Source organism: Nanorana parkeri, unplaced genomic scaffold, assembly GCF_000935625.1.
Source record: "Nanorana parkeri isolate BGI_ZX_2015 unplaced genomic scaffold, ASM93562v1 scaffold531, whole genome shotgun sequence".
Taxonomy (NCBI): Eukaryota; Metazoa; Chordata; class Amphibia; order Anura; family Dicroglossidae; genus Nanorana; species Nanorana parkeri.
This window is the reverse complement of record NW_017306799.1, coordinates 916,911-932,884: the sequence shown is the minus strand read 5'-3', so window position 1 is coordinate 932,884 and position 15,974 is coordinate 916,911. Positions and strand designations below refer to the sequence as shown.

The following is a 15,974-nucleotide window of genomic DNA, read 5'->3' as shown; positions in this document are numbered from 1 at the left end:
GGCTGTTAAAGTGAAAATACTCCTTAATAAAAAAATAATGTAAAGGAGTTCTTCATAACTACATGCCCATTGCAGGGGATCAACATTTTCTGTTGAAGCTGGGCAAACCTTTTATTTTGCCTTGGTTTGGGGACCAGTCTCTAACTAGTAGAAGTTGTAGAAGCAGTAGAAGTAGAAAGTGAAGGAGATAGGCAAGGCACTTCATAGCACCGGATAGAAACTGCATGGCTACAGAGGCATGCGCATCAAATGCAGCAATTACTACCCTTGTCAAAAACAAATGTAGAAGTGCAAGGTTTCTCTTAAGTTATTAACTGTATCAATTAAACATTTGAAGAGCATGTATTGAAAGAAGTATTTTAATCTGTGAAATCTGTTAGTCTTTACAAAGGACAACTTTTTGTAAATTAGCATTACCTTATAAGTATACAGTTCCTGACAGACAAAGTACCTGATTTAGCAGACAGCAGAGTTTGGATGCGTTTTCTGAATTTCAGATGTTCAAAAGAGACCATGAGGCTGATTTGTGAGAGGAGATTAGAAATCTTCACTAAAAAAGGGTGAATATTTACTTCAGATATCCAATTTTGTGAAAAGGTAATTCCTGTTCACTTTGAATGCCCAATTTTGTGCAAATGCTGTTTAAATTATTAGAAAATTAAAGCGAATATTTACACATTTTGTAGTGAATATTCTTAACTCTTTTAGTAAGTCAGCTCCATACTATCAGTGTATGTTTTTTTTCAGGATCTCTACTCACAGGTACACTACTGGTCAAACGTTTTAGAACAGCTCAATATTTCAAATTTTTACATTTCAGAGTTATATAGAAAGGACTTTTTCATAGAAGAAGTAATGGGTTAACAACTCACAGTTTTTTTGCAGCAATCTAAGTAAATTAAGCCTTGAACGTTTATTCTAACAATTCCTACAGGTTGTGATTACTCACAAGCCCTCTGTCTGTATAAAAGCAGAGTTGGAACAGACTGTGTTACTACAACCTCTTAAGCATTATTTGGACAGTATTGTACTGCAGGAAGTAGAAAATTGGTCTCAATATGGTGAGAAAAAGGTAATTAACGAAGGAAGACAGACAGACCTTTATAACCCTTAAACATCTAGGTCTTCTCTTTAGAGAAATTGCAAAGAAAGCCAAGGTGTCGGTGAGTATAGTTTCCTACACCATCAAAAGGCACATGGAAACTGGAGGAAACTCTGACAGGAAGAGGTCAGGCAGACCCAAAGCCATAACAGAATCAGAAGACAAGTTTCTTAGCGTCAACAGCTTGCATGACAGGCGGCTCACAGAACAACAGCTTTAAGCACAGCTTAACACTGATTGAAGGAACCAAGTCTCAGTTTCAACTGTTAAGAGAAGACATCAGACAGGTCGAGTGGCAGTAAGAAAGCCATTGCTAAGATGGCAAAATAAAAAAAAGGTTTGCCTGGCCCATGAAGCACTGCCAGCGGACTACTGAAGACTGGAAGAAGGTCTTATAGACCGATTAATCAAACTTTGAGATCTTTGGTTCATTACGCAGGTTTTTCGTACACCATCCAGTAGGCAAAAGGATGGTTCCTTGGTGTGTGAGACCAAGGGGGTGATTTACTAACCTAAACACACGCACGCACTAGGTGCGTGTGATTTTTACACAGCAAAACGTATTTATCAACCAAAAAGTCTCTAAAAGCATATTTCCACTCATGCCATATATGGAAAAATCATGCACATGATGCATATATAATGCTGCTTCACAGTTTAGACAAAAATGGTTAGCTCATGCATTTACATTCCTGCATTCATCAAAGCAAGCAACACAACATAGAGCTAATTTACACAACATCACCTTGCAAATTCATGCTTGGCTTTGCACAACACACCTGCTGGGTGTGTACACACTACAAAGGTGTTTAGATTCCACCCATAGATCATGCTGGGAGGGAACACACTACAGAGGTGTATACATGTTCGTGGTGTGTTTATAAGGTTAATAAATCAACCCCCAACTGTCAAACACGGAGCAGGAAGCGTGATGGTCTGGGGCACTTTTGCTGGATCCAGAGTCGGCCACTTGCACAGAATGAGTGGCACCCTGAAACAAAACTACTACCACAGCATTTTGCAACACCATGCAATATCCTCTAGTGTACGCCTAGTTGGTCAGTAGTTCATCCTACAGCAAGATAATGACCCAAAACATACCTCCAGGCTAGATCAGAACTACCTTAGAAGAAAAGAACAAGACAGTAGGCTTCAAATCAGGGAATGACCAGCACAGTGTCCAGACTTAAACCCTATTGAGCTGGTTTGAGATGAACTGGAGAGAATGGTGAGAGCAAAGCAACCTACAACACATTTGTAGGAACTTCTGCAACAGTGTTGGGAAAACTTTCTGAACAATATTTGTTATCCTTTGTAGAAAGATGAGTGTGTTCGGCTGTTATATTTGCAAAAGGTGGCTACTTTGATTAGGATACATTTTGTTAAAGAAAATTATTCCATGATTTATTTTGGATGTCCAATTGTTTATTTGTTCTAAGCTTTATTTTCAGCGTACATTGAGACATTAAACTGCATACATTTCAATAAAAAGTGGAAAACGTTTGAAGTGTATGAAAAAAGGATTCTTAGAGTACATGCTGACATTAGATGTAGAAAAGTTTATTTAGCTGAATGGATCAAAGCACACAAGCATTCACTATATTACAACTTTGTTCATCTTCAAACCACTAGCTGGATTTAGTAAAATACAGTATACAAAGGTTGTGAGATATCCTATGTTTTATTGGAATGTGGTTGTCCTATGCAGAGCTGAATCATCCACTAGGGTACCTAGACAGGGTGCAGCTGATGTCTAAAGGACAAGCTAAAAACGTAATGCTCCTGCAGTAAACCAGGGGGATAGTGTAATTGGTCAAAGCTGTGTACCATCACAAGGGAGGATGCACTTGATGTCTGATGGCAGGGGTCATGGCAGTACAAGAATGCAAATGAGGCAGCTTCTCTGTGTCTATTGCAATCCTTTTCAATGTCAGTTAAAGGAATGGGGGGCAAATCTGCTAATGTACCAAGGGCCAAATTCTGCCTTAATGCATCTCTATTCCTGTGGCTGCAACAACTATTAGGATCACTATATTTAGGTCCCCCCTCTCATCACCAGGTAAGAATATTGCAATTTTACATGAATACAAAAATATCTCTTATTGAATGGGCTTATAAAATAGTAGGCAAAGATAGCAGGCATAGTTTATAATGCTGAATAAATAAGAACCGATCTGAACTTGCACAAGATCTATTAATCCAGGAGAAAAAAGTGTTTCTTGCTTGCATGAATAACTTTGTTGTATGGTAGTGATGCAGAAATTGAGCTGTCAGTAAATGCAAGTAATAATGTTGCTGTTGGAACAGTGATTAATTTACTACTGGATATTCCATTAGAGGCTAATTATTGCACCAGCTGTGACTTTAATGAGCTGAAATATTGTCCTATTATAAAAAATTCCAATGGACTGGCCAGGTAAGAAGCGTTCTACAAGGAATAATATCTTACATGTTTTAACTGCACTTAAAGCAACAATGAAATGGTCACAATCACCTAACGCCGAGATTGTTTCCCTTTTCTAGTTGTTGACTGCAAGTTGCCAAAAGAACTTGAAAATGGATTTATGACCTTCTCTACACCAGCAAATACTACCATATACCAATCAAGTATTACATATTTCTGCAGAGAACCTTACTACATAATGACACCAAATATTACAGGTGAGAGACTACTTTTTTATTCCTAGAGTATTGGTGATAGACAAGTAGTACAGATGCACTAAACAAATGTAATTAGCATTACTACAACAGTTATAAGTATACAAAATAGTAACGCACTGATATAAGATTGTATTCAAGAGCACATTGAAAGCAGCCAGAGAGGGATTGATGCAAAGGAAAATTAGGATGTCCCAGACTTGCAAAAAATAGAACATAGATTAGAGACTAGGGTAACAAAAGTTTAAGTGTACTTCATCTTTAGCCCATTAATAGTGGCTGGTAACATACCCATCAGTGGGTTATATAAACATAATTTTGGCCAAAATTGAGAGTCAATGATGAAGGTGAAATTAGAAGAGTTTTGGTTGTATTTAAGGGTGTAATGGGGTTTCAATGGAGAGTTTGAGAAGATCCTTTTAACTATCCTGGACCTGTTTTTGTGCTGAAAAATCAGACCCTCAGTACCCTCATAATTTAATTTTTTCACAGAAGGAAATAAACAAACAGTGAAAAATGTTTAATAAAATGTAATGTAGCAGTATATAAATGACTCAAACTGTAGAGGAAAAAACACAATGCAATGTACACCCAATTAAATAAATGAAACTACCCTAAATACATCAAAAACCCTCTAACAATGGATAAAAATCTGCTTATCCCTGCTGCCCATGTATGCAGTCATATCTGAAAGTTCAGTCTGTGAGCAAACAGTTGTGTCATGTTCGACCATTTAAAACACTGTTATTTTTTATAAATTATAGTATTAATAGGTTTTCTGTAAATTGGAATATCAATCGAATTATTTTTATTCATTGCAGCTGTTTATTTCTGTAAAGAAAATGGAGAGTGGATGAACTCAGAAATTGGAACCACACTTCCTGTATGCCAGCCAGGTAAATCCTGAATACATAATCTGTTGTATAGGGTATCTAATCATCATAAATCTATTTTGTATTTGCTATAGGCAATGAATATCTGGTACAAAGAAGACCAGGTAGCATTTTGTAGCCTGGGTTGGTAACTTGTACAACTTCGAGCATACTTATATATACATATCCTACAGAAATACTTTTTTATTTTATATTTTCTTATGTGTACATGTATTTTCTTATGTTTCCTCTTTGAGGTATACTCCACTCAAATACACACAGTCACTGTGATACTCACAAGGGTGTGCGTGTACGGGGAGGGGAAAGGTAATGGTGGAAAAAAAAATTCTGGACTTAACCAATCATTTTTGGCATATACATTTTTAATGACCCACAAAAGGGGTGTGTGGCAGGGGTGTGTATATTGCCTGAATACATTATGCTGGAAAGTGTCTCTCTTTCTCAGAAAGTTGGGAGGTATGCAAGTGTACTAACGATAATGTGCTTAGGAGCGCAGTTGGAAAGACACAGGGAAAGTATAGACACAAAGACCAATGCTATATTATCTATGGGGGAACAAAATGAATTGGACAAGGCTTTTCAACCTACCTGGTCAGTTATATTTGCAGCAGAACAGTCAACCAGGGCTGTGTGTATGTACTATAAACTTGGCTGCCACAATCAGGCAAAAAACATCTAGTCTCTTCTCTAAGGGCACTATAACATGATGCAACACAAAACTAATGTCTTCTAAGCTCCAGGTAGCATTCTTCTTCTTTTTGGTAACTGTATATACAAATGTTTGCTTACACGTGTTAAACTTTTTTTTTTAATTATTATTCTCTCATGCTGCAAAATCCTCTGGGTGCCAGTAAACTGGTTTTCTCTGACTTCCTGATCTTTACCTGCTAGCATGCAGACAGTTTTCAGCACATATGCAGGTTGCAATTGCACCTAGTTGCCCGCCTCTCAGCAAGCAAAGTCAAAGTGCAGCCAGAACTGCTGACCCATATACTTGTTCCAGGTCAATAAAGGTAGTGGTTTAGTATGGCAGCCAAAAAAATTGTATTTCAGAAGAAAAGGTCAGCAATGGCACATTTATTGTACATTTAAAACACCTATTTAATGTTAGAAAATGTAAGATGTACATGCATACTCTGATTCCAACATTCAGTGACTAAGATATACATTTCCAGTATTTATTAATGCTTTCCTAAACATATGCTACAGACATTCTGAAACAACATTTATCTAGTAAACAAATTTGTGAAAAACAAAATGTGGATTTATTTTATGGAGACAATAAGAGAGAGTGGATAATGTCAAATATAATGAAGACAAAGATGGGGAGAGTATAGCAACCAGTGTTTACCTTTATTTAATTTAGAGCAGCTGGACTAGATAAAGATATCTGCCAATTGCCAATTGATTACTAGAGATCACCATCACGTTCTCAAACAATTCATCCCCACACAGCTCCCTCCTCATGTATCACTTCCCCCTCGCTTTTAGATTGTAAGCCCTCAGGGGCAGGGTCCTCCTTACCATCTTGTCTTGATTTGTATAGTGATTGTAATGTCTTCCCTATATTGTAAAGCACTGCACAAACTGTTGGCGCTATATAAATCCTGTATAATAATAATAATGTTGCTCCTTGCTCTGTCAAATAATCCCAATAGTTTTGTGTTTTTTATTAATATAGAAAATTCAGTAGAAAGTCTTCATGTTATGTATAGCCATACACACTTCATTTTCTCTCAATCACTAGATTCATAATTCACTAAACAGAATGAATGAAGGAATCTCCCCTGCTAGCCATTGTGTTCAGACAGACGCAGTACCCACGCTGCTTAAATACCCCAACAGCAACTGCATCTGATATGATATTCACTGTTTGTCCCAGAATTTTCAACCTAGATCAGTTGATTTTTTTAATTGACTTTCTTTAAATTTATTTTTATTTTATCCATTTTTAAATCAACTGGTCCCAACTGGGCCACCCATGGTTCGGATTCAATAGGAATCTTCCAAAATTCAAGCCCTATATGGCTAGCTTAAGGTTAACAAAAGGACATTAGGATGCTCCTTGTAACTGAGAGAAGAGAGGTTTGAAGTGTATGTAAACCCTAACAATGAATTTCTCTTAGTTGTACTCTTTTTAACTTTTACATTTGAGGGCGAGTCAAAAATTATCCGCACTTAAGTTATATTAAAACTGTTCACCGCACTGTCTTATCAGCGCTTTCCGTTCAAGGCTACGTCTCCCCAGTCACTGCTGTAAAGGTGTGAACGTGTTACATCAGTTCATTTGTACCTTCGGTGCGAGAAAAAATAGATGCCCCACTTGTGATTTTCACGAAAGAAGAGCAGTGTGCAGTGACCCACGGAAGAGCATAAACAGAAGCGTTTGGGCATCTGCAAACAAAATTTTGGACCGATAATCTAAGGAAGGTGAAAGTTTCTTCAAGAGAATCATTACTGGTGACAAGGCATGGATTCATCAATTCGAGCCTGAAACCTAGACACCTCTACCCACACTGTTGGCACTCTGCAAAAACTTTGTTTTGAGGTGTCAAGGCTTCCTCCTCATAGTCCTGATCTTGCTCCATCGTACTTTAACCTGTTTGGTCCCCTGAAAGCAGCTTCGAGGACGAAGATTCACCTCTGATGAAGAAGTGAAGTGAAGACCACGGTGCATTCATGGTTTGCAGCACAGCCTAAAACATTTTTTAATGTGGGAATACAAAAGCTTGTTGACAGATGGACAAAGTGTATTGAAAAGCAAGGAGATTATGTCAAAAAAATTATGTATTTGTCTTTTCTAAAAGTGGATTAAAAGAAACTCTACAATGTATAATTTTTGACTCACCTTCGTATATTCTATTGAAAGTGTTTTCTTATATCTATAAAGAAACAAATGTGCTTTGCTACTAAATACAAATTATAAAACCTATACTTTTACTCAAAAAACATCCATCCACAAAAATATTATTCCATATATAAAACTCTGCATAGTGAAAATGATGAAGGAAGGGAGAGACGTAAAATATTACTAAATGTACATGCTTAACAATGGAAAATGTAGTTCATATAGTTAATATAAAGCAGAAATCAAAAAGAATAAACCGATCCTTCTGATTAATATACTGCTAAATCCACCAGTAGACTGAAGCAAACCTCTGAACACAGATGGAATGTTGCTCACCTTGCTTCTAGACTCCCAACTGGTCTAAGAGCACTGTATTCTCCTTATTATTATTCCAGGTGGGAATTTGTTTGTTGTTTTACCACTTTTTTGGTATTTCTGGTGCCTTCAGGGTTTGCTTGTTTTAGTACTTCATATTATATATTTATTGGTGTCTTATATCTGTTCGATATGTGCAAAAAATACCTATTAATCCTGCCAGAAATATTGTAAGCTGTTAAGTTCCTGTGCTCTCTGCCTGTAATACCCTGTTATCATTCGTATTGTTCTCAGCTATCTATGTTGGCTACAAAATGCCTTCCACTGTAACATGGAGAGGGGGGTGTTTTGTAGTCCTTTCTAGGGTGACAATACTGCTCTTCTATAGATACAGTACAGTGAATTAGCTTTGCACCCTAGGACAGGAAATCTGTTACTGGCTGGATTAGGAGTTGAAAATAAAGGAAAGGAAAATAGCCTGAAAAAAAAAGAAAACTAGTGCAGTCTCCACATCTAAAGACTGATTAGCTGCAATAACTAAAAATGTTGTTCTTGGGTTTAGATGTACTTTAACCTCCAAATTTGTCATTGAACTTAAGAACTGTATACATGTGGGTGAGTCCTTCACAGGAGTTAATTCCAACACGCTATGTTGATTGTTTTTTTAAGTTAGATAAGTGTCCAGAAGAACAACATATAAATGGCTACTAATGCTTTGGGGCAATAAAAATAAGAATGATTCTCTTTTAAGAAAGCCCTGGCTGAACTTGAGACATCTGTATTGTATTTTTACTTGTTATATGTTGTGTTTTCTATAAACCTTATTGTACTTTCCATTACTAACCATTCAAAGTGTAACCACTCAATTAAGTATTTTAGGAGTGTATGACTAAACCTTGCCTGTAGATTCCACTGAACAAATGGTCTCAATAATGCCAGAAGCTGTTTTTCTCTCAATTACTTCAGCAGCATGCCAGTGGCTGGTGCTATTAAACTATTAATGTACAGTAATATAATGTCTAGCAATTTCTGACACAATCTTGTCCCCAGAGATATCCAAGCGTTTCTGCTCCAGACAAATAAGAAACCATATTTTCCAGATATTCCTTGTGTCTATGGAAACCTCACAGTTTTGAGGAGATTTTGGGGCCAGGAATGTTGGAACATATTTGTGGCTGAGATGTGTATGGTCTGGCATTTAATGTGTGGTTATAATTTGCTACATGGTGCTCACATGATTTATGAAAGCAACTTTAGCATGTTGTTTCTGCTGTATCATTTTTCTATTACAATTGTCTTCCTTTTGGATCATTTCTTCTGGTGACAAGCTAGCATAACAAGTACAGTCAAAGAAGATCATCCATGCGTGACTCAGGGTTTGGGTTCTGACAGGGATTTTGAAGGATGTCGTTTGTAAACTAATGCTGCTATTGTCTTTTTGCTGACAATCATTTCCTTAGAAATCAGAGTTTTTGCTGGGATGGACCACTGAATATACTGGCAGGTATTGAAGGTCTTAGGTGTGCAATGATGTATTATACCCATGATACATCATTGTTGGTGGATTATGCCAGGACAAACAAGTCAAGATCAAGCAAATGCCTTTTAAAATGTAAACATGGGATTCAGTGAGGATCCTTTATAAGTCAAGAAAAATAGTATACCACATGGATGTACAGTATATAATATATATATATCCAATTATGAAAAACAACTTTTATAATTTTCTATAGTGTCAGTATTTAAAATCTCCTGTGAGACGGGATCGCCTTTCAAATGGTAACAAAACAAGCTGAACAAGCTGAAAATGTATGACACCATTGGCGGGGGTTCCTCACCTTATTATTGAAAGGGGAACTGCTTTTTTAGGGAGATAAGAATCCATGATATTATACAGTAAGAGATTTTTGGCTTTCTTTAAAATGTGTTACTGATTTTTGTATTTTTTGTATTTAGTTGAACCTGGCATAATCTACTTAATGCACTATATACTATGATATTTAGTCTCTTAACAATTTCTCATGTTACTTTTTCCTTTTCTTTTCCTATGTCCTGTCAGTATGTGGAAAGCCAATTCGTCAGCTCCCTGGAATAGTCAAGCGTATCATCGGAGGTCGTAATGCAGAACCAGGATTTTTCCCTTGGCAGGCGCTCATTGTGGTAGAAGATATGTCCCGTGTTCCAGAAGACAAATGGTTTGGCAGTGGTGCTCTCCTATCAGATTACTGGGTGCTCACAGCTGCCCATGTATTAAAGTCTCAGCGCCGTGATAACACTGTGATACCTGTGTCGAAGGAACATGTCACTGTTTATTTGGGGTTGCACGATGTTAGAAATAAAACAGATGCCATCAGCAGGACTATTGACAGGATAATTTTGCATGAAGATTTTGACCCAAAGATTTACAACCATGATATTGCTCTTGTGAGGTTAAAAGAAAAAGTAATAATGAACCAATATATAATGCCAGTATGTCTACCCGAGCTTGATCATGAGTTACAAGGTCCACAGCCCAATACTCTTGGCCTTGTGGCTGGGTGGGGTATCTCCAACCCTAATATCACTGTGGATGAAGTGATAAGCTCTGGCATGAGGACACTGTCAGATGTCCTGCAATATGTCAAATTACCTGTGGTGCTACATGCAGAGTGTAAGGCAAGCTATGAATCTCGCTCTGGAAATTATAGTGTAACTGAAAACATGTTCTGTGCTGGATTTTATGAAGGTGGGAAAGACACTTGTCTGGGAGACAGTGGAGGTGCCTTTGTAATTCAGGACACTGATACAAAAAGGTGGGTGGCCCAAGGTCTGGTGTCATGGGGAGGCCCAGAAGAATGTGGAAGTAAACAAGTATATGGAGTATATACCAAAGTGTCAAACTATGTGAACTGGCTAGACAACCAGATATACACCTGAATAATGGAATGCATCTCAGGTATATTTTGCTTAACTGCTATATGTATATATATGGTAGGCTTCTCTATAACTCCTCTTGTGAAGCCGCAGGACGAACCAAAAAGACTAGTACATACATGTTCCTATCTTTTGACAAAAAATGCATAACAAAATAATGTAACTCCTAGATACACTCCATGTAGCACACTCCGTTAAATAGTTCTGCTATATATGTACATTGTCACTCAAGCTATATATTGTTCAGCATACTAAAATTGTAAGAATAAAGAGCTACAAATCCAACCAGAAATGTCTATACAGGTAGAAGTCAGAGCATTCTGGCTGAATTCTGCTGAACTCATAGCACTACATTGGAGAGCAGTTACATGTTTGTAAAACAAACCTCATTCATATAGGGAAGCAGAGGTATGCAAATTGAAGTGCTGTGTAGTGAGCACTCCTTTTTTCATTTTATATATAGCTTTATAACTGAAAGATTGTAAGGATCCTAGAGTTGTTGTTTTTTTTTTCTTTTGAAAGGTCCAACTCCATCTATTCATGCACTGGGACCAGAGAGCAAGCTTGAAGGAGGGGGAGTCTCTTAACAGACCCCCTTTTCTCCTGGGCCTAAAGCAGCTACATTGGTGGTAGTTCTTTCCCAGCCAACATACATTGTCCATTGACATTCTCTAATAATATGCCACCACTATAGATAGAAAATCTATTCATAAAAAGCTGCTTATATGCACTGAACACTGTCACACATTATGCTTATTCTGTGTGCAGATATTTTTTTAAATGTTATCATCAAATAATCCCTGTCATCTATTAGAGCACTAATAATCATCAAGATTACTTTTATTGTAAGTTTCTACTTTAGGCTCTGTATATAGAAAATGGAATAATACAATTCGTGAAACACAAAATTGAAACATATTTATTCATTCATTTATTTTCAACAAACTTTTATTTTCTATAAACACACTGAGATCTAGCTAAATATGAGCCTAACAGCAAATATGTATTTTTTTGTTCTAAATATGTGTCATTTATAAACTGTTACATAATTGGCAACTACATAACTATAGCAGATAGCATTATTGATAAATATGTAGCTGTGTTATAAAGATTATTGCATGTGGCATAAAGATTAGGTTACCTGAAAAATATTTAAAAAGGACATACCAGGAGCAACTATTATACATCATTAGGTTACGTAAGTACTCTTTAAAAAAATTCCAGCACAAGGGGTGAAGGGGGTTCTTCACAGTAAGATCAGTTAGGGTCTGGAACTCACTGCCACAGGCGGTGATTTCAGCAAATAATGTGGAATTGTTCAAGAAACTTTTGGACGATTTCTTAAGGGACCGTAATATACAGGGGTACAGGTACTCCTAGAATGAGATCCTAATAGGTTGGACTTGATGGACTAATGTCTTTATTCAACCTCAAATACTATGTAACTAGAGACTAAAACAGTCACAGTTGTTTAGCTGCGCTTTTTGAGGATGTATAAACTTCTCCTCCCCAAGAGATTACGTATTGCACATTCACCCTCAGTGACTGTGCTGTGAATGTAGGAATTCCATAACTATGTATAAATACTTTTAATTGAGGTCCATGATGCACAAATACAAATGCACAAATTGAGGTCCATGATACGCAAATTATAGCATAGCATAGAGTCCTAAAACTCTTTTTCTGCAGCCCCTGGTATGAATGAACAGGAAGCCTCTATACTGAGTGCTCCTGTCCATTCATACATTGTGGAAATAGTATAATTTACTATGTCTACAATAATGAATGAACAAGAAGTGATATAGAGCACAGAGTAAACTTACTATTCCCTCAATTATTTACAAACACTCTTGTAACCCGATCCCCTTCCTGACTCCTCCACTCTCCATCCTGACTCGCTGTCACAGAAGGCTGAGCGAGTGGTGCGGGGAGGAGAGCTCGGCCTCCTGTGACACTGCTGATAGCTGTCTCCTCCCTGCACCACTCTCTATCCTGATTTGCTTGTCACCGGAGGCTGAGAGGGGCAGTGCAAGAGGAGAGCTCAGCCACCTGTGACACCATTGACAGCACTCTCCATTCCGCTCAACCTCCTGAAAGTTTCTCTCCTCCCCGCTGGGTGCTGTTCTGTGTCAGTGGGGACACAGAGCAGCGGCTAGCAGGGAGGAGAGAAACTAGGGATGCACAGCATTTCCAGCCACAAAATGGTACTTTCGGCATTTTGCCCAAAGTACCATTTGTGGCCGAAATGTTTCAGGGGCCTACATTTCAGTGCATCCCTAATATATATATTATTTATACCTTATTTATGCCTGCACAGGAAAACAAATGAAATTAGCTTTGTAATGGGCAACAATAGTGAAATATATTAATCATCAAGCATTTAAAAAGTATTATAATTGAAACCAAATGTTGCTAAACTGTAACAAATGCAGCTTTATACTGTACATAATTTGTTTTACTTAGATGTGATCACTATTTGTATTTATTCATTTTGTATTTTATTAAGTATTGTAAGACTACCAAAATAAACACGAGCCACACTCTTTCTGAAATCATGCTTTTTATTCCATTGTAAATTATGAAAACCAACTAACATCTGCTCTGCAACAACTAGAAATATTGTATAGACTCGCTGCACTTTACAGTTTTTATAGGCAGCAATTTCAGAAAAAGAGACCAGGCAGGTTTTATTGTGAAATAAAAATTAGTGTGTATTATTCCATAGATATACAGTATATTGTACAGTCGCAGGAAGTATGTAAACATTTTAAATTGGGCCAAAATGAAAAAGAAAGAGACGAGGCAGTTTTTATCTTGAAGTAAACATAAAATTGTATTATTTCAGAGAGACAATAGCCACATATAGGGGACTATTCACAAAGCTGCCGTAGCTTCACTATAGCCCGTACAGCTCCCGAAGTTGGCCGAGGGGCTCAGTCGAGCCGAAGGCATATGGTTCGGCTCGACTGAGTCGAGGTGAAAGCCGAAGCTGGCCGAACGGCCGGCCGACAGCCTGCTACTGACAGCCGTCATCTCACGGCTGGCTCCGGCCACTTGCAGAGACAGATTAGCGTCCCCGGTTACCAGGTAACCAGGGACGCTGATCTGTCATTACTCTCCCGGACGCTCTGGGAGTCTCCCGCTATTAGATAGCGGCTCCCGGCCGCCCACAAGAGAAACACTTCCTCCTGGAAAGGTTTACTCTGCTCGATCGAGCAGAGTAAACCTTTCCCTGCTCTGTTGTTTCTTTTTCCTTATGACCTCGGAGCCGCCGGCGACGTCAGTCAGGAAAAAAAACCAGCATAGGAATGCATAGCTACATTCCTATTGGCTATTTCACTTTGCAATAGCCAATAGCAAACTAGCTATTTCACCTGCCCACTGCTGCTGTCAATCAGCAGAGGGGACCTGAAGTTCTCCATCAGGTCCCCTTATAGCGATTGACAGCAGCAGAGGGCGGGTGCAATAGCCAGCTTGCTATTGGATATTGCAAATTGAAATAGCCAATAGGAATCTAGCTATGCATTCCTATGCTGACTTTTTTTTTTTTATTCTGACGGCAGCAGCTCTCAGAATACAAAAAAAAAACTTGCTTCCTCTGCTATCTGCCATCATTTCAATCGTTTTCTACTTTTTTAACTGTTTTTCTATTCTGCTCGGGACCACAGAGGTACCGAGCAGAATAGCCGAGCCGAATGCCGGTTGACGGCATTCGGCTATTCACTCACTGCTGTTCGGCATCTATGAGAGTAGGCCGAACAGCAACGAGTAGCCTGCCGGAGGTTCGGGTAAGCCGATCCAGATGTTGGATCAGCTGAGTCAAACTCCTTCTGCACTTCGGCCAGAAGTGTTGGATTGGCTGAGTCGAACTTCTTCTGCACTTCGGGTCAGCCGAACATGCTGAGCATGTTCGGCCGACCTGAAGCCACCCGATGTACGGCTGATTTCAGCCGATATACGGCTGAAATCAGCCATACAAGCCTGAAGTGAATAGCTGAACAGCATTCGGCTCACTTCACTTCGGGTCGGTTATGCACTCGACTGCCTACGGCAGTTTTGTGAATAGACCCCACAGTTTTGAGCTCTGGAGCAGTAAACAAACGTGGTAAATTGGGAGATACAAATCATTATTTACCTTGCAGAGGCCTAGCTACGGAATCATTATGTGTGTAGGTGGTAATGGTTGCAGGCCAGGATAGGTTGCAGGTGCTGATAATGGTTGCAGGCTAACAGAGGTGGCAGGGGCTTGTGCCAGTCCAGGAAAGGTGACAGTAGATGGTAATGCTGGCAGACCAACAGAGGAGGCAGAAGCTGATATTGGTGTATGTTTTGGGTTTTTTGGGGCGGGGGGGAGGGCAGATAACAAACAAAAAGAAAAGTCAGTAACAGCAGCTGTGGAGGTTTTGTAATCATTGCTGATCCAGGACTGGTTAATTTTTATGGAAGTGAGCCACACCAAAGTGTCGGGGGACTGTCAGACTTGTCTCTCTCTCACAAACCCACCTGCTGTAATTTAGGCCTTTTCAAACTGCACAATGCATGCAAAGCATGTCGGAAGCTCCAGCACATATGGTTCAAGTTCCAGCTAGTAGTCAAGCCTGGACACCCGATAGAAAAGTGTCTATCAGCCCTGGACCCAAATAGTCTGCAACCATATGGTTTAGGTGCTGCCTGTAACTGCTGTCTGCAGCCATGCCTGTCCACTGTGGCTTTAAAAAGGACTTAAACATGCCACTGTCACTGCTGATCCTGTGGTAATTTTTTTGCAGATACAGACCCTACTAGCCTGCTAAAGCATGTGGTGCATTGGTTCACTTAACAATTTGCTGATTAGGTGCACTAGGTTGTTCTGTAGTCTGTAGGCAGTGATGTGCTGCAAACAAAGGGCAGATTTGCCTGTGTCAGGAATACATTCTTACTGCCTGAAATAAAAAAGACCACAGCAAAATATATATAAAAAATATACTCCCTCAAAAAATAAAACCTAACACACTAAACCCCAAACTCCAACTCTGAAACAGTAAACCCCACCACATTTGTGGGTGTTGAAGTGAGAGTAAATAAGAAATATAAAAAAGGTGAAGGGGAACAGCTAAACAGCAAACAAAGTTGTTGCTGACACACACAAAACTTGCACACGCACTGTAAACACACATGGGGTACACAATAATATGTAGCCTACCACACTGCATTTCACAGTATTGTAGCACAATACAACACAAAATGCTTTGGGGGGGGGGGGGCA

The 15,974-nt window shown here is 38.8% G+C and overlaps 1 protein-coding gene across 1 annotated transcript in view; it reads left to right on the top strand.

Moving 5' to 3' along the window:
• Positions 1 to 15,974, top strand: part of MASP1 (mannan binding lectin serine peptidase 1) — a 98,809-nt gene that overhangs the window by 50,289 nt on the left and 32,546 nt on the right. Inside the window, exons 9-10 of the mRNA XM_018561577.1 lie at positions 3,626 to 3,763; positions 4,582 to 4,656. Of these exons, the coding sequence (XP_018417079.1) occupies positions 3,626 to 3,763; positions 4,582 to 4,656 (213 nt within the window). The remainder of the gene's footprint in view (positions 1 to 3,625; positions 3,764 to 4,581; positions 4,657 to 15,974) is intronic.